Genomic DNA, 23,225 nt, shown 5'->3' with positions numbered 1-23,225 from the left:
AATTTTGGGGGAACAAAATTTCAATTTAAAAAACATTTTAGGGGAGCCCCGGTGGCTTAGCAGTTTAGCGCCGCCTTCAGCCCAGGGCGTGATCCTGGAGACCCGGGATCGAGTCCCATGTCAGGCTCCCTGCATGGAGCCTGCTTCTCCCTCTGCCTGTGTCTCTCTTCTCTCTCTAATAAATAAATAAAATCTTAAAAAAACACAAACATTTAAAAAAATCCTATAACAGGGACACTCGGGTGGCAGCTCAGTTGGTTAAGCCTCCAACTCTTGATTTCAGGTCAGGTCATGATCTCAGGGCTGTGAGATCAAGCCCTGGGTTAGGCTCCCCACTCAGCTGGGAGTCTGCTGGAGATTTTCCCTCTCCCTGTCCCTCTCTCCTCCCACTTCCACTTGTATGCATGCTTTCTTTCTCTCAAATAAATCTTAAAAAAAAAAAGAAAGAGAATTATGTGACATGTTGAAGGTAATTTTATTTTTTTAAAGATTTTATTTATTTATTCGTGAGAGACACAGAAAGAGAGAGGCAGAGACACAGGCAGAGGGAGAAGCAGGCTCCACGCAGGGAGCCCGACGTGGGACTCGATCCCAGGTTCCAGAATCACGTCCTGGGCCGAAGGCAGATGTCCAACCGCTAAGCCACCCAGGCGTCCCTTTGAAGGTTAATTTTACAGTGGTTTTGTAGGGGAAAATATTTCTCTTTCCCTTTTGCTTTGGAGCTATAGATTATGATTATAGTAAATTTAAATCTAAAATGCAAGGGAGAATAATCCAAACTCTGGTTTCAATCAGGCATATTTGTATCATCGTATGTTTGTATTTGCATCATTTGCATGTTTGTGACATTTTCAAAATCAACTTCTGTCAAAAAAGTCTGTTACATGTTTGTGTTATGTTTTGCCACTAGGTTGCAGCAACATTCAAAGGCATGTTGGAAACAGGACAAGCTTTGGTAACAATCTTTTTTGGGCAGTAATGAATTCTAAGGTAGGCAACACAGTTCATGGAAATAAGTAAATATGTAAAGAGGTGTATATAACAATCTAATGTCTATCAATTGAGACTGGGTTAAATAAATCATAGTATAACACTACAACAGAATATGATAAAGCCATTAAAAATGATGACAACATTTCTACTGACAAAAATACTCAATAATTTGTTATCAGAAATAAACAAGTTAGAAAACAGCACATATTCTGTTCATATCGTCATACAGTAATCTATGTACATGCAGAGAAAAATCTAGAAAACACTAAAATTTAAGAGCCCCCAGAAACTGGGGTGGCAGTAAGCCTTTAAGAAAATTCTTCTTTCCATTTTACTTGAACTTCGCACAATCAAATGTGAATTCCCTTTGAAAAAATTTTTATTTTTATTTTTTATTTTTTTATTTTTAAAGATTTTATTTATTTATTGAGCCACAGAGACAGAGAGAGAGAGAGAGAGAGAGAGAGAGAGAGAGAGAGGCAGAGGGAGAAGCAGGCTCCATGCAGGGAGCCTTATGTGGGACTAGATCCTGGGTCTCCAGGATCACGCCCTGAGCTGCAGGCAGCTTTATACCGCTGCGCCACCGGGGCTGCCCTGAAAAAATTTTTAAAAACTAGTGTCTTTCTAGTTTTATATACGCATAAAATCAGGAAAATGCAAACATTTTCATTACATTTTAACAATTAAATTTACAAAACGTTAGGACCATAGATTTCATTCTTTTTTCTTAATGGCTGAATAATATTCCATTGTACATGTACACGTGTGCACGTACATCTGTATCTACTCATCTACTGAAGGACACTTGGGCAGCTTCCATAATTTGGTCATTGTAAATATTGCTGCAACAAATACAGTAGTGTATATATCATTCTGAATTAGTGTTTTTGTATTCTTTGGGTAAGAAGGGTTTAAAAAAACATGAGAACCACAGCATTAAAATAAATTGAGATACTTTCTAAAAAAGAAAGTCATAAATTGGTACATCTCTCAATCATGAAAAATGCAACTGAAAAGGAGAGATGAGACAAAGTGTTTTATACAGAAAAAGTGATTAATGAATAATTATTAGTTTAGTTTTTCAAAGAATATGAAGAGTATAAAAACTACTTATATGAAGACATGCTTATACGTTACAATCAGGGTTTTTGAAGGCTATAATGAGGACCCACATCAACAAGATAAAAATTAACACAGATAAATGTAAAGTCTTACTTGTAAGTTTAGGAAAAGATATATTACATAATTAGAGAATGACAAAGCCCTGGCATGACAGCAAATGGAAGTTTTGAACTGCAGTAATAGGAATATGTCAGTGGGTAGATGGTAAGAGTCTCACTGGAAACTATTGTTAAGAAGGACCTTATCTAGAGCATATATTCATTTAAGGGGTAAACACTAAGAGTTAAAGGTCATTTAGAAAGATGATCAGTAAAGGGACCAGATATTTAGTGACTGGAGAAAGTTTAGTGTTGGGAGGAGATGAGGGTCATCATCTTTTAAGATTAATGAAAGACGGGATCCCTGGGTGGCGCAGCGGTTTGGCGCCTGCCTTTGGCCCAGGGCGCGATCCTGGAGACCCGGGATCGAATCCCACATCAGGCTCCCGGTGAATGGAGCCTGCTTCTCCCTCCGCCTGTGTCTCTGCCTCTCTCTCTCTCTCTGTGACTATCATAAATAAATAAAAAGTTAAAAAAAAATTAAAAAAAAAAAAAAAAGATTAATGAAAGACTATTAAATGAAGCATATTTTGGGAAGCTCTAGAAAAGATAATTAGTACTACTATATAAAAACCACAGGGAGGCAAGTTTTGATTTAATTAGGACTGTTTAAAAAAAAAAAAAAATTTACTAGGGTCAGAGTAAGCTCCTAACCACTGGAATTAAAGGCTCCTGCCCCAGAGCCTGTTATTTTCCTCTGCCTAGAATGTTCTTTTACCATAAAGTAGCAAGACTCACTCCATTACTTTCTTAGATCTTTACTCAGACCTCACCAATAAGGCCCTCATTATCAATTATCATATATAAACATTCAAAAAATTAAGTTTTCCTCCCACCCTGATACTTCTCTATATATACCCTAGCCTACTCTTTCTTCTTAGCACTTAACATCTAACATAATATATCTCTAAATACGCATTCACAGACATACAAATTTACTCTTTCCTCTATAGTACTAGAATATGGCTTTCATGACATCAGAAATGTAAATTTTTTCATTGTTGTTCTCTCTAGTACCTGGCACAGCTGGCACTCAAAAAAAAAAAAAGCCAGTTATATGAAAAAAAGATGAATAAAAGGCTGTACTGGAATATCTAGTTCTTGCCAAATATGAGATTGTTTGAAGTGCTATCTTAAAGCCCAAAACAGAAACTTATGTTTTTCCCTACTTCATACAACACATTCTTTAATAGTCATATTTTTGATACCACCGATATTTATAAAGTTATCATGCAGATAATTAAGTGGATTTAAAAAATAAATCTGAATGAGGAAAAAAATTTTGGTTGCAGAGACACACACACACACACACACACAAATGGGGAAATATTAGTATACAAGTCAAATCCTAAAAATACATATGTAAGAATCTCCATAAAAATGAGAGAAAAAATATTTTAAAAAAACCCACAAAGTCCCCCTCTACTCCCCCTAAAAAACAGGTAATGTAAGAATAAGAAGAACTCTTCTAAACTAACTATAATAGTGATCTGCCAGTGGGATGAAATGTCTTAGGCACAATAAACATTACTATCCCACACATAATCTGCATTTGCATTTCCTTTATAATCTCTTTACATGGACTCTTTTTGCCTCATTTTAACCCACTGAAATCATGAATTTGATTGTGCTTAATTATTTTTTTTCTCTAGTAATGTGTAGATATAATTATATTTTAAGTTTGTTTTTGACTAGGAAATGCAGACAACTATACTTCTCAAACATTTTTCTTACCCGAAACAGCCACTTTAACACAGGTACAGGACACTGGACATAGTGATAAGCAGAGGTAAGAAAGCCTTGTGTTGTCAAAAAAATCTGATCTGTTTTTCCTGATCTGAAAAAATAAAGTGAAATCAATGACTGTTACTTTATGGCAAGAAACTTCTACCACCACATCTGACATAACCAGGGAAATGCGCAAGCATACCATCCTCAGTCCATGGAAGTGGACTCTACTCCAATATGGATGAATTACTGATAAAGGAAATTCAAATGATGGTCTAATGCTGATCTGTTGGCCTGTCTCCAGATTTATCTAGTGGATAAACTTACATTAGCTGGCAGTGTTGAGAAGGCTCCTATTAAGTCTCAGAGCATCGTCTGCTTTTGCCAGCTTGGGTTTGTACTTCCATAAAACTCAGCACCAGAATTAATGTGATCTCTCTGGATCTGAGACATCATGCATTGAGAGAAATTAGACCAACTCGGGCACTGTGATACAGACTGCTAATTGCCCATCCCAACATCTATTCTTGCCTTTCCTCTTGGCAACTGAACCCTGATTTTTAGATCGGTACACTGGCTCTGCCTGAGACAGAAACCATTTCCCAGCCTTCCTTGTAACTAGGTGTGACCATACTGAGTTCTACCCAACTAACCATAAGTAGAAATGTGTAGGATTTCTGGGAATTTGAATGTAAAGGCTGGAGTACCAGTAGCACCTGAAGCTAAGTCCTTAGGATAGTGGAGAAGAAAGACTATATGGCAAAACACCAGCCCTGGACTCCCTATCTCTGAACTTCTTTCACAGTAGAAAGAAATATACTTCTTGCTTTAAGCTACTATTTTGACAGTTGCTGTTATTATACACTGATATTAACCCTAATTAATAAAGGTGTGTAATATACCAAGCAACTATCTTACACTGATTCCTATAATTAAATAATAAATACAAAACAGTAATAAGGATTAGGAAACTGGATAGGTCATAAGAGAAATCAGATTATGTCAGTCAGGAATCTTTTAGGGTAATTTTTAAATAGGAAAAAGTAAAATGTTTTTCTATTTTTCTACTTACTTAAGAATAAGCTTTTCTACAGCGCTCTGTCCTATAAAACCAGAGTCTCTTAAATCCAAGGTATACTGATTGAAAATTTTTCCGGAATTGAGGAAATTAAATATTTCTTCACCTGGGTGATGATCAGGAATAGCATCAATTGTAACTGAAAATTTCTTTAGAAATTCCCTAGAATAAAAAAAGTTATTGAATACCAAATAGTTACATTGGATATGGTTTTGTGTTTAAAGGTTTTGCTGCAAAGAAAACTTTTCTTACGAATGTTAATCCCACATAAGACTATCCCACATAAGAAGACTATCATGGGAACATGTGTTTTGCGCCTCCCACTTTTTGCTAGTAATCCATAGCCACTAAATGGGTCTGTGTGAAAAGAAACAATAACCAGGAGAAAAAAATATGTAACTTGGCCTTAACATTTGTCCTTCAAATACATTATAGATGGGTTAGAAAATGATCATAGACTACTCATTAAGTAAATAACCATCAACGGTCCATTTATTTCACAAGAACAAAATTTAGAAATGTAAACTTAATAGGGTATATATTATGAAAAATGCTATACCTGTGCTCTTCTAAAAGGCCATCCTCATCATCTGTACTGTCTTGATCTCCAATTCTGATGGGGGATTTAATACCTCGGCCCTGCCTTATATCTTCCTGTAGTTGCTTCTGCAGTTCATCTAGCCTGAGAATTGAAAAAGATAGTTTACTTTAAAAATAATCTTTAGTTTATGTCTAAAAGCAGCACCAAAAAAACAAAACAAAACAAAATAACCTTCCCAAAAAACCCAACCTCTTATTAAAGTACCTTGTTATATGACAAACTTTGTTGCATTGCAGGCCAAATTATGTTTCCCTAAACATCAGGATGTAGAAGAGACTTTTACCCAGCTACTGGAATGATATTAGAATAGTATTAGTTGGAACACCTGGGTGGCTCAGTTGGTTAAGTGTCTGCCTTTGGGACATGGTCTCAGGGTCCTAGGATCAAGCCCCATGTCTGGCTCTCTGCTTAGCGGAGAGTCTACTTCTTTCTCTCCCTCTGCCTCTCACCCTGCTTGTGCTCTCTCTCAAATAATTAAATAAAAATCTTAAAAAAAAAAAAAAAAGAATAGTGTCCTTCACATAGAAGACTTGAATATTTCTTTATAGCTAGGACTTCAAGAATGATATCCAAATCATTTAGAGAAACGGGAAGGAAAAATGGCAAAGAACAATTTGATCATCCCCTTGAATCTTTAATGCTCAGCTGACTTCTAGTAGACCAACAACCTGATAATGTTAATTAGGCTTTCTAGCAGCAGTAATCATTATCAATGTCATCATGGTTACCATCACAACACCTGACACTGAGCCCTTACTATGTGACAGGCACTGTATTGAGAACTTTACATATTAAATCTTTCAACCCTCACAAGAACCCCATGTGTAGTTTATTACCCATTTGACATATAAGTAAATAGACATTATTAGGAAAGCTAACTTGCTCAAGCTCACAATGCAGGAACTGGGATTCAAAGCCAGAGTCTAGCTCTGGAGTCCTTCCTTATACTGTTTGCCAAGATTAAGTTATTTTAACCAAGGTCCTTATTCCCAGCTCCAGAGCCACAGTAGATGAGTATAATACAACAGTAAGTGACTGGTAAATATACTGATCAATACAGGAAAAAGTCAACCATCAGAGCAAACTAGCATCTCTACTTCTGATCTGTACAGTGTTCATTTTAAATAAACAACTTCAGGTCTGACATTACAAATCACATGAATTCATGAGAAGTTTAAAGAATCTTACAATAAAGAGAATTTCTCTAATTTAAAAAGGGGAACACTTCTGACTAATTATAATTCCTACGTTCTATAATTCCTTGTCTATCAAGTTTGAGACACATACATACCAACTTCAAGTCAGTTGAGATTTTTTTTTAAAAGATTTTATTATTTATTTGAGAAAGAGAAAAGAGCGTGCACAAGTGGGGGTAGGGACAGAAGGAGAGGGATAATCAGTGTGGAGCCCAATTCAATCCCAAGACCCCAAGATCATGATCTCAGCCAAAGTCAGATGCTTAACTGAATGAGCCACCCAGGAGTCCAACGTCAGTTGAGGTTTTAGTGAAGTTTTCTGGGCTAGTTTTGTGCATATTGCTTAAATAAGGAATGTATTTTTTCCCCCTCATTAACAATAGCAGCTTGTAACTAGTGACACAAATTTTATTAGGTCCATTATGATCTTCAAACTTTTTTATTTCTGTGTGTGTGTAGCAGAGAGAAAGACACAGACAGAGATAGAAGGAGAGAGAAACGTAATTCTAAATTTCTTCCTTGGGACGCCTGGGTGGCTTAGCAGTTGAGCGTCTGCCTTTGGTTCAGGGCATGATCCTAGAGTCCCAGGATCAAGTCCTACATTGGGATCCCTGCATGGAGCCTGCTTCTCCATCTGCCTGTGTCTCTGCCTCTCTCTCTGTGTGTCTCTCATGAATAGGTAAATCAAATCTTTAAAAGAATAAATAAATGAACAGACTTCTACCTCAAGGGTAACTTGATGTAGAAATACCATGTCTGGCTATGCTGGTTTCAAAATTTGGACTATGTGAACATAAGAATGTTTTAAAAAAAAATTCTACCTATACAAACAAAAAACCCCAAACAACTCAATTAAAAAATGGGCAAGGGGCACCTGGGTGGCTCAGTCGGTTAAGCATCCACCTTCGGCTAAGGTCATGATCCTGGTCCTGGGATGGAACCCCAGGGAGTCTGCTTCTCCATCTCCCACTGCCCCTCCCCCATCTCGTGCACACTTTCTAATAAATCAGTAAAAAAAAAAAGGGCGGGGGAAGGATCTGAAAAGACATTTCTCCAAAGAGGCTATACAAATGGCCAGTAAGGACATGAAAAGATGTTCAACATCATTAGTTATTAGGAAACTGAAAATCAAAACCATAATGATGTACCACTTCATACTTTTTAGGATGGCTATTATCAAAAAACCAGAAAATATCAAGTGTTGGTGAATGTGGGAAAACTGGAATCCTTGTGCACTTTCGATGGGAATGTAAATGGTACAGTCATTGTGGAAAACAGTATGGCAATTCCTCAAAAAATTATGTACAGAAACACCATATGATCCAGCAATTCCACTTCTGGGTATATATGTAAATGAGTGCAGACTTGAAGAGACATCTGTACATCCATGTTCACAGCAGCAATACTTCAATAGCCAAAAATAGAAACAACCCAAGTGTTTATCAAAGGATGAACAGGTAAATAAAATGTGATATATACATTCAATAAAGTATTATTCAGCCTTAAAAAGGAAGGAAATTGGGCAGCCCCGGTGGCCTAGCGGTTTAGCGCCGGCCTTTGGCCTGGGGTGTGATCCTGGAGACCCGGGATCGAGTCCCACATCAGGCTCCCTGCATGGAGCCTGCTTCTCCCTCTGCCTGTGTCTCTGCCTGCCTCTCTCTCTCTCTGTGCCTGTCATGAATAAATAAAAAATCTTTAAAAAAAAAAAGAAAGGAAGGAAATTCTGACACATGCTATAACATGGGCAAATCTTGAAGACACTATGCTAAGTGAAATAGCCCAGTTAAATGGACGAATACTCATTTATATGAGGTACCTAGAATAATTAATTTCATAAAGACAGAAAGTAGAATGGTACTTGCCAAGGGCTGGGGGAAGAGGTGGATGGGAAATTATTATTTAATGAGTATGGAATTTCAGTTAGGGAAGCTGAGAAAAAGTTCTGAAGATGGAAGGTGGTGATGACTACACAACAATGTGAATGTACTTAATGCCATTGAATTGCACATTTAAAAATGATTAGGATGGTAAATTAAATTATACATATTTTATTACAGTAAAAAAATATACACAAAAAGTTCTTCCCCTACATTTGATCAAGAATTTCAGCTACCAGTTAAGATACTGGTTATGGTAAGCAGAAAGGAAAAACCATAAAAACCTGATCTTCTGACCCAGCCTATGAACAAGAATACTTTATTTCTAACATAGTTGACAGCAAAACTTACTATACTATTAACACAAAATGCACGTTAATTTCTCATGATTTTTAAAGGAAAATTAAAAGCCAGTCATACAAGCAGTATGTTAAATTTACCAAAGTAGTCACGATCTAACTAACCTTTGAGTGTCTTCCATCTCCTTCACTAGCCGGTCTAAAGTATTTGTGTAAGTTCCACTATGACCACGTTCCTAAAACAAGAAGAAAATTTAGGAATACTTTATAACATATCTTAGTAGAAGAACTGGGATGTTTTGAGTTATTCAGAGTACTAAAGAATATTTTCTATTTCAATAACCTAGGCCAGGAGGATACCTTTCTTAGAGAATTTTCACCATCATGCTTTAAGTCTAGTATTTTGTACTGCAGGCAATTTGATTTTACCACTTATTAGGAAAGGCACTACTTATAAAACCCTGCCAGTCTTATGAACTGACTGCAAACACCCGAGGGCTCCATGGCTACCCTGTTTTTATTTTTAAATTCTATTTTAATGGAATCAAACTATTAATTTTTAGGTGTTACCATGGAACATTAACATCTTCCCCACCAAATTTTACAGACATATTATTAGAATTTAATGCAGCTTATTCCCAAGATAGAATGAAGCACTTTAGAAATAAAATTGCACACCACAATTAACAACATTTCTACACTCTACCTTCATTTACAGCAGTGGTCTCCAAAGCAGGGGGTGTGCAAGGTGATCCATTGGGGTGCAGGAAGAAAATAATAGAACTTCTATTTATATGGAACTTCTATAGAAACTCCAGTAGAACTTAGTCTATAGTAACTTCTATATAACTTCTATAGGAAAATACTTTTTTCTTCTTCCTTTTAAATTCTGTTTTTGCATTATGTTTTAGAAAGTACATAGTAGTATAGTGGTACATGTATATTATCTATAAGTATACATATATATTGGAGTACATGCTTAAAAATTTTTTTTACTAATTAGAAGTGTGTGTGATCAAAAAAGTTTGGAGACCACTGATTTACAGTAATAAAACTAAAGATATAGGAAACCCATTAGCCAAACAAGAACTATATCAGTTTCAGTCCAATTATGAATAACAAATACTGAATTTTCAATTAAGTTCTACCAATTTAACCCTCTTTCACTAATCAATCCAACTTTCCCTCTTCAAGTAAAGATAAATGTCACACAACTACTTACTGTATAGTCTGATGACTGAGATCTAAGCCCCTTGGAAAGAGGAGGCTTTCCTGTAGATGAAGGAGTCTGATTGAAGTTCAAAGCCATTATTTCTTCCAGTGATTTTAATGTTTCCTCTTCCTCATCACTGTCTAGGTTGTAACCTAAACTTTCTTCATCACTATCAAAATCACCCCTTAGTTTTCTTTTCAGTGCATTGCTACCTGCATTGGAATTTCCTGAACTCTCTTTATCTGAAGGGGCTTTATCTGAAGGCGCTGTAGGGCTTGGGATACATGGCACAACTTCCAAAGCAGCTGGGGGAGACTTTGTAGGAGTGCTATATTCTGAATGCAAAGATCCCCCAGAAATTTTCCCTGAAGATACATTAGAATCAGCTTTATCAGTCTTTGCTTTGTGTTCCTTGTGTTTGGAGGATTCTGTAGAATGCCCAGAACATTCTTTAGATGAGGAACGCTCTTTTTCTTTTTTAGGAACTGGAAGAGTGCAATTTTTAGCATTTAATGGTACCCGAGAGGAACCAGCACTTGGAACATGGGAAAGTAAAGGTAGAAGTTTTGTTTCCTTTGATGCCACAGAGCTAGCACTTTTATTTTTCTGAAGGTTGCTAGCTTTTTTAACTGCAGACTTTTCCTGAGGTAAAGATAAGTGGGGTTTCTGCATCTTAGTCTCTTTGGTACTTGCCACACGGATTTGGTCACTATTCCTGGAAGAATGGTGGCCAGAATTTGAAGGTGCCAAGCCTCCAGAGGAGCGATCAACTTCTTCGCTGGGTTCCTTAGATATATCTTCCAAGCGCAATACATCCCCAGGTGTCTTCAGTGCAATATGTTTTATAAATTTCTCTCTCTGATGTGGTCCGTCAGGACGCTTCTCAAGGAAGGACTCTTTTACTTTTGGAATTATGGATTCTCTTGTGCTTTTCAGATCTGAGTCCACAGAGTTCCTTTTTCTTTTGTCAGGGAATTTATTCTGCTTAGACCCTGCTAAAATTTAATTTTTGCCAGATTAGTGAAAAATATATTTTCCTATAGTAAAGTTTTATTCAGCGAGTGTCTAGAACACTCTGACAAAACGTTTAAATTGTAGAAGTTTAAGCTGAGATCATTCAATGTATGTGGGATAAGGAAAAAGTTAATACTACTATTTATTTATTAACTAATAAAGTATGGGCATCCAAATTTAAAGCTGATGACAGTGCTTTTTTTTTTTTTTTTTTTTTTTTTAAGATTTTATTTACTTATTCCTGAGAGACAGACAGACAGACACAGAGAGAGGCAGAGACACAGGCAGAGAGAGAAGCAGGCTCCATGCAGGGAGCCTGATGTGGGACTCGATCCCAGGACTCCAGGATCATGCCCTGGGCCAAAGGCAGGCACTAAACCGCTGAGCCACCCAGGAATCCCCCGACAGTGCTTATTGTCATTCCAAAGCTATTAAAGGTTTAGTACGTGAACAAAATTTAAGGTGTTGCTCCCCAAAGCACAAAAGCTGTATATCTGTATCATGGAAAGGACTGCAAAAGCAGTCCTTTTTCCTAAAAGTTCATATATTCTTCCTTAGACCAAGGACTGATTCCAGAAATGTATTACTTCTACATCTAAGCTTATAATACCTTAAAATACACACACGATAACTAGTTTAAAGCAAATTTAAAATTTTCAATTAAAAAAATATCCACCCAAGGCTTTCTTCTCCAGTGTTTGTTTATTCCTTCCTGTGTATCCTTCTAGTCTTTAACTGTGTTATGAACTGTGGCTCCCAAAATGATATGTTGGAACCCTAACTCCCAGAATCCCAGAACGTGACTTTAGTTAGAAATAGGAGGGGCACCTGGGTGGCTCAGTCAATTAAGTATCTGCTTTCGGCTAGGGTCAGGATCCTAGGGTCCTGGGACCCAGCCCCTAGTCATGCTCCCTGCTCAACAGAGTCAACCAAGGGCCTGTTTCTCCCTCTCCCTTTGCCCCTCCCCCTGCTCATGTTCTCTACATCTCTCTGTCAAACAAATAAACAAAAATCTTAAAGAAATTTTCTAAAAAGAAATAAAATAAAATTAGAAATAGAGTCTTTACAGGGATAATCAAGTTAGTCATTAGGGTGAGTCCTAAACCAGTTACGTTTGGCTTCTTAAAAAGGGGAAATTTCCAGTCTTGAGGTGTTTTATTTTGTTTATACTATCATACCATGAATTCATAGGGAATGGATGGCAGCAGTTCAGGCTCCTTTCCATTGGTTCTCACAAAATGTACTTCCCTGGGTGGAGCAGGCTGGCATTTTATTTTAGTTCGCGTAAGTACCTTTCTCTTTGGCTTACTTCAAAATGGGAAATTTGGACACGGAGACAGACTTGAAGAGGGAAGATGATGTGAAAACACACAGGGAAGGGGCACCTGGGTGGCTCAGCTGGTTAAGTGTTCAACTCTTGATTTCACCCCAGGTCATGATCTCAGGATCCTGGGACTGGGACCTCTCCCTCTCCCTCTTCCCCTGCTCGTGCTCTTTCTCTCTCAAATAAATAAAATCTTAGGGAAAAAAAAAAAAGAAGAAAACACACCAGGAAAAGATGCCATGTGATAGGAGTGATGCATCTACAAGTCAAGGAATGCCAAGAACTGTAGGCAAACACCAGAACCTAGGAGATGCAAGGAAGTATTCTTTCCTAGAATTGTTAGAGCATGGCCCTGATGATAGTCTTAATTTTGGATTTCTACCTTCTAGAACCATGAGAAAATAAATTTCTGTTGTTTTAAGCCACCTAGGTTTAGGTGCTCCATCCAGGAGAACTTTAATAAACCACGTATATTTGCATTAACCAGATTTTTAAAATTTCTTATGGTGTTTAAAAATATGGTGTAGGGATTCCTAGGTGGCTCGGTGGTTTAGCATCTGCCTTCAGCCCAGGGCATGATCCTGGAGTCATGGGATCGAGTCCCACATCAGGCTCCCTGCATGGAGCCTGCTTCTCCCTCTCAATCTCGTGAATAAATAAAATCTTAAAAAATAAAATAAAATAAAATAAAAATGTGGTGTATCATTAATTAAAACCCATTATTCATTAAATATTACTATTTCTGTAATCAATATTCCCCAAATCAAATTTCTCTCTGCATATGGGCAGATGTCCTCAAATCCCCAACAGTTTGGTTAAAACAATAACAAAGGAACTCAAGAGTTAAGCAACTTTTTGGATAGCCTGATCAGTACATAATCTGAAAAATTTTATAAACAGAAAAAAAATCAATTAATGGGCAGCCTGGGTGGCTTAGCAGTTTAACGCCACCTTCAGCCCAGGGCCTGATCCTGGAGACCCAGGATCGAGTCCCACGACTCCCATGTCAGGCTCCCTGCATGGAGCCTGCTTCTCCCTCTGCCTGTGTCTCTGCCTCTCTCTCTCTGTCTCTCATGAAAAATAAATAAAATCTTAAAAAAAAAGAAAAAAAGAAAAAAAATCAATCAATAACCAAATACCTCTAACTCCATTTTTCTACAAATATCTCCTATTACTTAAAGAAATCATTCCATGCCCACTTAGTTTACTGGGGTTAAATGTCTTGTAAAAAAAAGGACAGTAGTATAGGATGAGAAATCAAACTAAGAAAAAGATGTGGCATGAACTTACACTGATTAAGTTTGGGGTTACAAAAAAAGGCAGCTACAAAGCTGCCAGTTTGAGTTCTGTTCCAGTTCCTAAAGAAGTCAATTTATATATAGATAGAAATGAGAAGGGATGCCTGGGTGGCTCAGCAGTTGAGCTCTGCCTTTGGCTTAGGGCGTGATCCCAGAGTCCTGGGATCAAGTCCCACGTCAGGCTCCTTGCATGGAGCCTGCTTCTCCCTCTGCCTATGTCTCTGCCTCTCTGTGTGTCTCTCATGAATAAATACATAAAATCTTTAAAAAAAAAAAAAAAAAAGGAAGAAGAAATGAGAAATTCCTGATTTTTCAGGAATTGAAGACCTGACCAGGAGGAGAGAAAAACTGTTTATGGGCAAAGTTTAGGAAAAATCAGCTGATTAAGAGGTTTTGACATCTAGAATTAGAGGAGGTTTAACTGGTACTTAGGTAAGCTCCTCTTTTTTGCAAGTTCTCTAGGGCAGCGGGCTAACTACATGATTCCTTTTGCATCACTTGTACAAACTGTAGACTGTTTAAGAACATTTCAAGTATCTATTCATATATAAAACACTCAGAGAAGACAGGGGATTGAGTTTGTAAATAGAAAAAAAGTAAAAGTTCAAATACTCATTAATTGGGGACTGGTTACTAATAAATTATAGAATAAACAAAGGATGAATTAATTTGGACCTCAGAATGAAGCCCAAGGACAGGATTCTGGAAGACTAAACAGCTAAATGCCTTTACCAACATTTCTGAAATCCTCAATTTGTGTGTGATTAATAAATGTGTGATTATGTGTATCATGATCACAACTGAGAAATATAATAGCAATAATTTGAACAAAGCAGTATATTTGAATTATTAAGATTTACTATCAGATAAAGATAAGTTATCTAGAGTGAAACAGCCTCTTATGTCCTTTATATTCTGTTGACAGTGAAATGCAGTATATATGTGTATTTATTAAAAAGCACAGTATGATAATTAAAAAAGAATTATGAAGCCTGAAAAATATTAGAAATAAAAATGTAAGTGAAGGTAACTTCTTAAATCTGCTTGTGAAAATATGCAGAAAACATCTTTTTCAAGCACTGTTCAAAAACTGCAATATGTGGAACTGTAGAATTGAAACTACTTTATTCACCACTGATGAAATCAGCAAACCTATGAACTAAAGAGAATTTTTATTTTAATCATTACTAAAAAAAAGCTGAAAAGCTTGGTGGAAAAACTACCACCAGCAGCCCTTTATACTGGCAGAGCAAGCCTAAAAATATTTGGTTTTTCCATTCACCTCACTGGAAAGTGATCATTTATTACAAATGTGTAATAAAGTGAGTACAGGGACAATCTCATGCTTGAGAATTTTTTGTTTTTGTACTTCAAATGTCAAAATTCAATGAAATTTGATCACTAAAAATCAATGACACTATAAAAATTAAATAAAAATTTAAAAAACTACATAAAACTTCAAATTTATTCCTGTATCCTAGAAGCTCTTTCTACGATGGTAAACTATGGTTTCAGCCTTGGCTGAGCATTGATTATAACACTTGAGATTGCCTGCTCAAAATGCAACGCACCTCTGGAATACATAGTTTTTTTTTTTATTTTTTATTTATTTTTTTTATTTTTATTTTTATTTTTATTTTTATTTTTATTTTTTTATTTTTTTTTTTTTATGATAGTCACACAGTGAGAGAGAGAGAGAGGCAGAGACACAGGCAGAGGGAGAAGCAGGCTCCATGCACCGGGAGCCCGACGTGGGATTCGATCCCGGGTCTCCAGGACCGCGCCCTGGGTCAAAGGCAGGCGCTAAACCGCTGCGCCACCCAGGGATCCCCATGGAATACATAGTTTTACATGAAATCTGAGGAACAAGGAGTCACATCTGTCTCTTTGTACCTGTTTCCTCATCTTTAAAAGTAACCATCTTATAAGGATGAAAGTCAAATGAATTAAAAGCACAGAGAACATGGCATGACACACAATAAGTGTTCAATAAATGCTGGCTATTACCATTATGTCCACTCTCTCTTACTGAGTGTGGAAATTTGTAAAATCCATTTTGCAATGTTTGCAATCATGGCAAAAAAAAAAAATCTGATGTATCAGACTATTAACAGTTGTTATTTCTGGGAGCCTTTCATTTCCTGTGTTATAAATTTCTGCAATGTTTGACTTTTACACTGTTCTATTTCCTAGTTAAAAAAAGATAAAGATATCTTAAGAATTACTGAAATAATGGTAGTATTTATTATATATTTCCTCAGCTGACACATACAAAAAGTACAAACTAAATATAAGTGTACTTGAAATTTGGTATTAAAAAGTTATTTTTGGGACACCTGGGTGGCTCGATGGTTTAGTGCCTGCCTTCGGCCCAGGGAGTCCCAGGATCAAGTCCCACATCAGGCTTCCTGCATGGAGCCTGATTCTCCCTCTGCCTGTGTATCTCTGCCTCTCTGTGTGTGTCTCTCATGAATAAATAAATAAAATCTTAAAAAAAAAAAAGTTTTCTTTGTATATGAAATATTAGGAAACACTGTTTTGGAGCATGAGAACAGTTTCAACCTTATACAAAACATCTATAATACCAAAATCTCAGTCCACAATTTCAATAATATTAAGACTATGCTTCTTACTATAGCTAAGATTCAGTAGTAGTACACTGAATACCAAAATGAGAAACATGTTGCTAGGAAAAGCAAAAAAGTCAAGGCAAACCACAGGTTACACATACTAATTCAAGGACTATACTTTTTGAATATAATTTTACCAAACTTTTTTTTTTTTTTTTTTAATTCATGAGACACAGAGAGAGAGAGAGAGGCACAGACAAAGGCAGAGGGAGAAGCAGGCTCCATGCAGGGAGCCTGACATGGGATTCGATTCTGTGTCTCCAGGATCACACCCTGGGCTGAAGGCAGCGCTAAACTGCTGAGTCACCCAGGCTGCCCCAATTTTACCAAACTCTTAACTAAATCTGAGACATTCAATTTCCCTCTAGGAAGGAAACTGCATATTTAAACAAATCTGTTTTAAAAAGGTGCCACTGATACAATATTATTTAAAAATTGATAAATTAATTTTGATTCTACCTGAAGCAGGTTCCCATGAATCAGAAGAGGACCTTTTCCTTGAGAAATGTCCATTTTCCTATCAGCAAAATGAGAAAAAATTAATTAGGAATGGGGGCCAGTAAAGAATGTGAACTTTTCTTCATAACTTTAAACATATTCTAGACCAAATAAAGCAAGCACTTATATTTGGAGGTAAGTTCAAACTTCTGTAGTAAAATATTTTAAACTCTTAAGTTTTATAAAAATGAAGAGCATTTATATTATAAAAATGTAAGGATGTATAAAAATACAGTTTTCAAATGCAAATTTACAGATTTATATTAACTCAAGATTGTATTAGAACACTATACCATGATTTTGATAAAGTTATAGTAACCCTAATATTTGTCAACTAAATGGACATAACACAGGGGTGACTGGGTGGCTCAGTCAGTTAAGTCTCTGACTTTGGCTCAGAGCATGTTCTCAGGGTCCTAGGACTGAGCAGGTCAAAGATTCCCCACTGAGCGGGGAGTCTGCTTATCCCCCTTCCTCTGCATGTGCGTGCTTTTTCAAATAAATAAAATCCTTAAAAAAAAAAAAAAAAAAAGGACACAATGGACTCTTCAATACTGCAGTTCAAGTACTGATTGATGCTCAACCAAACACTGAAATCTTCTAAGAAAGGACCAGATGTTACTAACCTTTATAGTTAGGAAATCTCACTGTTGGAAGACACCAAAACTCCTTGCAAACAAACCCTAGAGTTTACAAGTATGTTTTCCAGCAACATACAAGGCAACACTCTCCATTTACTCCTAAAATGTCATGGTTTGATTTACTTTTGGTCTGATTTTAAAATCTCTTAGTATCTTATCAACATAGGCCTTTCTTGATACCGATCTTCCAGGTAACACTGTATGTAGAGAAGTTCTTTGAAACAAAGTACTTGTCTTTCTAGGGGAGAGGGTCAGCTTTTATGATAATCTAGCTTTGGTCTTTTCTCTAGGGATAGCTTTCTAAGTATTACCATCTAAGTTGTCTACCACCCATTCTCAGGTATTTAGGACCAGTGATTCTCAAAACTTTAAAGTACATCAGAATCATCTGGAAGGCTTGTTAACTGCAGACTGCTGGACTCTTGGCTCCAATTTCTGGTTCAGTGAGTCTGAGGTGGGGCCTAAGAATTTGCATTTCTAAGTTCCCAGGTGATGCTGATGTTGTTAATCCAGGGACCACATTTCGGAAATTTCTGTTCTAAACCATTTCCTACTGTTTTAGATTTTCCATTCCTTCAGCACAGCCTAATTTAAAAATGACTATAACTTGCTTAAAAAAAGAATGTTTACTTTCTTAAGAAAGATCTTTGTTCATGGTCTGAAAAAAGGGCAAGAAACACTACTGAGTCCTATGGACAGCTGGAGGAAACCTAATGGAGTTTAGGTTTTAAAAAAACTGTATATCAGCATTTCCTTAACAAGAGATACTAGTATGATGTCAACAATTATTATTTCTAAATTTAGCATTCTAAATATAATAAAGCAATAGCGAAGCTAATTCAGTAATTATTACACATACCAGGTTTGAAAGATTACTTTTTCCAGCTGTGACGTCATTCTGTTTACTTTGTTCCTGCCTTGGTTTACATTTTCTTTCTATACTAGAGGATTTTAAGGAAAGATTGCTTGCTTCTGAGAAAGAATTTTCTGAGTTGATTCTCTGTTCCATTTGTTCCCTTCTCAACTTCTTTAGTTCTCTTTCTCTGCAGTAAGAAGCTAATGACAACCGGAATTTAGCGCCCAGTGGACTTTCTCCTGGGTGGTGCCTGGATAAGCTGCTCCTGCTGCTAAGACTTCTAGAGCTGTTGTTCTTGAAGATGTCAGCTTCTGTCACTGTGGCCTGCTTTTTGGAATCTGCACTGGTCTTGTCTCGATCTCTATCATTCTTCTCCCTGCTATTTTCGTGAATGAACAGCGACTTTCTTCTCTCTGGAGATCGATGTTTTTTCTTCAGTGCCTTCATCTCCTTTGATAAGCAATATGGAGGAACATAGACTTCTGTAACCGCCTTAGGATATTTGGTGGCTATTGACACACAAGGCTGACGTGATTCATGTATACCACCATCTTTATGGTGCTCTTTAACACCTTTCATAAAAGCCTCTAAAATAGTGCCCTTTTCTGATGGCACCCTTTTGGGTTTAGACTTTTTTGGTGAGGATAGTTTCCTTTCAAACTGCTCTGTCCCAGTGATGGACAATCCACTTCCTCCATATTTGATGTCTGATTTTTGTGGAGAATCCAACATATGTCTGTCTAAATAGCCAATTAAAACACAAATTGCATGTTATTAAAAATAAACAATTACATTTTGTATATACTTTTAAATTAATAGTATTTAAAATACTAACCTATCACAAAAATTTTCAAATTCATATTTAAATGATGATACACATTTTATGGGGGGGGAATTATCACACAATCTATTTAATTACCTTACTTTCATAAACTCCCTTTTGCTATTTCTTGTAAGCTCACCATGGCTCTATTTATGTTACTGTATCAAGAGAATCAAAATAGTATGCCTTATGAACATTGTTGACTGACATATTTTAAATATAATAACAGCAAAAAGCTTCATGATGGTTAGAATTTATCTTTGAAAAAAACTCTGCATCTTCATTATATTTTCAATTTGAACATTATGCTTAATCAAGTAAGAGCTTAGAGAAATTTGAAAATTGAATCCATCTCCCTCTTGAAAAGATCCTGCAAAAAAATGCATTAGTAGTATACATACCTTGCTTTGAAGCTGGTTTGAAGAAATCTATAATTGACTGCTTCCTGAAAATAAAAGCATAACTAATATGGTATCACACAAGCAAACATTAAAACCTCAATAATTCAGATTAAGGTGAGAATAATAGTAGATTTATAGAATATAGATTGGATTTAATCAAGTTCTGACAGTGGCAATAATGCTTTCCTAAGCTGATTATAAAAAACTGAAAATATAGTTTACCATTTCCTGTAGAAGCAAATTTATAAAAGCACAACTGAGACTTATATAACCTATAGTACTACAATGATTAACATTGGAATATGGATCCAGGGAATTGACAGTATACTTCCTACGACTGAAAATCATGAGGGGATCTGATCCTATTGCTTGGTATCTCCAATGACTGGTACAAAATAATGCTCAATAGATGTTTGCTGAATGAATAAACAGAGATTATAAAAACTGAGTAAAACCTAAACAGATTCATAACAAGAGCAGATGACAGAATGGCAGTATCAGTGATTGGGCCTATCTAGGGAGGCAGCTGAATTGAAGTGCATGCTGGCCAAAAGGCAGAAAGGATCAAGTGCCAAGCCTGTATTATCTTCTTTGTACACTACAGTATGATGTTAATCTAAGTTAAACAGCAGAAATTAGAATGAGTCTTCATAACTAGTGTTTCAAAATCTTAACTTTTATATAAAAATTCTTAAGATATTTGCAAAAATAACATTGCCTAGGGAAAACACAAGAGAAAAGGAAGAAAGTGAACAATTACAAAAACCAACTGTTTTAATTTTTAAGGATATCTGTACCTTACAGTAACACAAAAGTGAACCATATTACCAGAATTTGTATTCGGATTGATGTATTTAGAATTATTTGTCAGCTGCATAATGAGGAATGTTATCATATGTAGAGCAAAAAATTAACTTCCTGGCAAAATTCTGGTAAAACATATTCATTTTACTTAAAGAGAAGCAGTACACTATCAGTTTCCCTAAACAATTATCCACAGTGAGGTTGGAATGCTCAGACAAAACTTGAACAATCCCAGTCCTTTGTATGCTTCACAGGTCACATAAGAAGAGCAACACCTATCTTTAATGGTTTACTAAGAGTCCACAATGTTTGTAAGATGTTGGTAGAAAAGCTAACTGGTTATGAAACGAGTATCAATGACAGACTAAGGAAGAATCTATGCATTTGTTTTTATAAAATATAAAAAATCAATGCCACAGGAGAATAAAGGAAGAAATGCTAGAGGTTCTGCAAACTGGTAAAGGACGATGCCTTCCATTACTGGTTGAGGAAAGAGATGGGAACGGATTAAGAAGTGGCTAATTCAAAACAACACTAAATATGCTTTTACAGTAATCACTAAAAGAAAGTATATTATATCTTAAAATTTTAGATCCCAGGCTCCTTTTCGAGTTATACACCAGAGGGAAAATGGTTTTGGGTAAAACATACAAGAAACCTGTAAAATAACCATGAATGTAACTTTCAAGTAGGAACAGTTCTCTAATTTCATATGCACAGAAATGTCCATTAGTTATTTATAACTAGCTCTTTAAAATTATAACAGCTCACAAGCCCTTACCTGAAAATTTGGGGTCAAATATGTTTTTGAATTTGAATTTACTGGATTTTAGAAAGGGGGTAACTTGGATGCATTACATAAAGTCCCCAGTGGGGTCTGACACTGCACCCCGGAGCATACACCAATATTTCTCCAGCAAAGCTTACAAATACACTCAGTGTGATAAAGCCCATATATAGTCTTCCATTACTTCTAGTCAGATTTGGCTGCCAAGTAAGATGTGGTGCCAAACTTACTGAAAACTTTTGATTTTCATAGCATCCTGGCTTCCACAATTAAGATAAGGGATTGTGGACCTGTACCACAACATTAGAAGGTAAACTTACTGTGACACTTAAGTTACAAGCTTTTTAAAACTTAAAATAAAAAAGACAGTACCAAGTGCGTAGAGAATTTAAACATCTTTTATTGTCAGAGGATGTCATTTGATAAAACTCCCCATCTCGTTACAAAGCTCCCACAAAATCTTCACAAAAAAATCTAGCCTCTTGGAGAGGCGGAAAGCTGCCGAAGGAAAAAACATATCACATTCCAAATCTGCATGTTCTTTAAGTATGAATTATCGTGCATACTGGACTATAAAGTAATTAATGGAAGGGTCTCCCTTGTCACATCGTACATAATTCCACCCACAATTTAGAAAAGATTTTAGACTATTATGCTACTCCGATCAGCAGAACTGAACGTACAAAAAAACCACCTCAATATGCACTTAGCAGTTAGGGCCCCGGGTCCAGCTCTCGGAAAGGACAAAAATCACGGTCTACCTAAGGCGGGTTCTCCGTAGCCACCCAGGCTGTGGTCACTACACCGAGACCTGCGTCCCAACTACAGAAAAAGAAACTCGAAGTCCCAGAAGCCCCCGCGCGGAGGCGGGGCAGGGGTTTGCCAGGCCCCGGAACGCCGAGGCCTGAGCTCGCGGAGGATGGCGGGAACTGAAAGAGCGGGCGTCCGCAGTCCTCCCTCATACCCTTGCCCCCGCGACCCGGCCCCTTCTCCAACCCTCTGCACGGTACCTGTCCCCAGGACTCTTTGTTCTCTTTCCCGCTGCAGCAGGGGCGGTACTACCGGGTCTCAGATGGCAGCGCGGGGGCGACGACCCCGGGGCTGGGGATGAGGGGAAACCTGGCCTAGCGGGCATGCAGCGCCTTGTCATGTCGGCGCCGCTGGCGACGGCGGCATGAGCTGTGGCTGGAGAAGTTGGGTGCGTGGTTGCCGTCTTGCTGCTGGGACTCGGGGAGGCTGTCGGAGCAGAGTTGGGCGGCACCCCCTTCTCTCTTCATGGCGGTTCTCTCTCTTCGGAAGTGACTCCTGTGTGAGCGGGAAGGAACCTGAGGACCAACAGGGGGCGGGTCTTACTTGAAGGGTCGCACTCTGACTGGCTGCCGCGCCGGTCTTTCCAGTAGTGGAGCAATAGAAAGCGGCAGCCTCTCGGGAGAAGGCGGGGCTTCGAGAAGGGGAGGGGGTAGGAAAACTGCCCCCCCCGTCACGTGCGCGGCGGGGGGTGGGGGGGTGGGAAGCGCACAGTCGCGTCCGGGCCGCGTCGGCCTCGGCAGGCACGCGGGGGCGAACCGGCGCGGGCCGGTGCGGGCGCTGCGGCAGCTGGCGACAGCCGCCTGTTCGAGGACGAAGGTCGAGGTTTGCAGAAGCAAACCCGAGCCCGGCAGCTGCCCTCAGTGAGGATGGCCAACGGTTGGGCTTCCTGTGTCATACAATTGTGCCTCAGAAATCCCCAGCTGCTCATTACATCGTCTCTTTAACGTCTTAGGCCAAAGTGCCCTAATGCTGTCACCATTTCCTTGGTAATCTGCACAGCCCAATCTGAAGTCTTGTCCATTCTGTGAGAGTTCTTGTTAACGTGTTGTGGTGGGTGCTTTTTCTCTTAAGGGGGGAAAAAAAAAACCACTGAAATAGAGGCTGTTTTTCTTCCACAGAAGCATTTTCTCAGCT

At 37.7% G+C, this 23,225-nt stretch overlaps 1 protein-coding gene across 4 annotated transcripts in view; it reads right to left on the bottom strand.

The window, feature by feature from the left end:
* Positions 1 to 22,686, bottom strand: part of SLF2 (SMC5-SMC6 complex localization factor 2) — a 48,432-nt gene extending 25,746 nt beyond the window's left edge. The window contains exons 1-9 of one of the 4 annotated variants that reach the window (XR_011997540.1): positions 22,292 to 22,592; positions 19,691 to 19,734; positions 18,470 to 19,206; positions 16,931 to 16,988; positions 9,699 to 11,200; positions 9,158 to 9,228; positions 5,579 to 5,701; positions 5,014 to 5,181; positions 3,948 to 4,050 (exon numbers count right to left, since the gene is read on the bottom strand). Coding sequence is in view for 3 of the 4 variants with exons in the window: in XM_025992237.2 (XP_025848022.1) it covers positions 3,948 to 4,050; positions 5,014 to 5,181; positions 5,579 to 5,701; positions 9,158 to 9,228; positions 10,215 to 11,200; positions 16,931 to 16,988; positions 18,470 to 19,206; positions 19,691 to 19,734; positions 22,292 to 22,431 (2,430 nt within the window). In the remaining variant the exon portion in view is untranslated. Of the gene's footprint in view, positions 1 to 3,947; positions 4,051 to 5,013; positions 5,182 to 5,578; positions 5,702 to 9,157; positions 9,229 to 9,698; positions 11,201 to 16,930; positions 16,989 to 18,469; positions 19,207 to 19,690; positions 19,735 to 21,867 lie in introns of those variants that run through there. The other 3 variants (XM_025992237.2, XM_025992239.2, XM_072739802.1) reach the window with 3 other exon arrangements.
* Between the last annotated feature and the right edge of the window lie 539 nt (positions 22,687 to 23,225).

This window comes from Vulpes vulpes, chromosome 15 (genome assembly GCF_048418805.1).
Source record: "Vulpes vulpes isolate BD-2025 chromosome 15, VulVul3, whole genome shotgun sequence".
In the NCBI taxonomy this organism is placed as follows: Eukaryota; Metazoa; Chordata; class Mammalia; order Carnivora; family Canidae; genus Vulpes; species Vulpes vulpes.
This window is presented reverse-complemented; position numbering and strand designations above follow the sequence as displayed.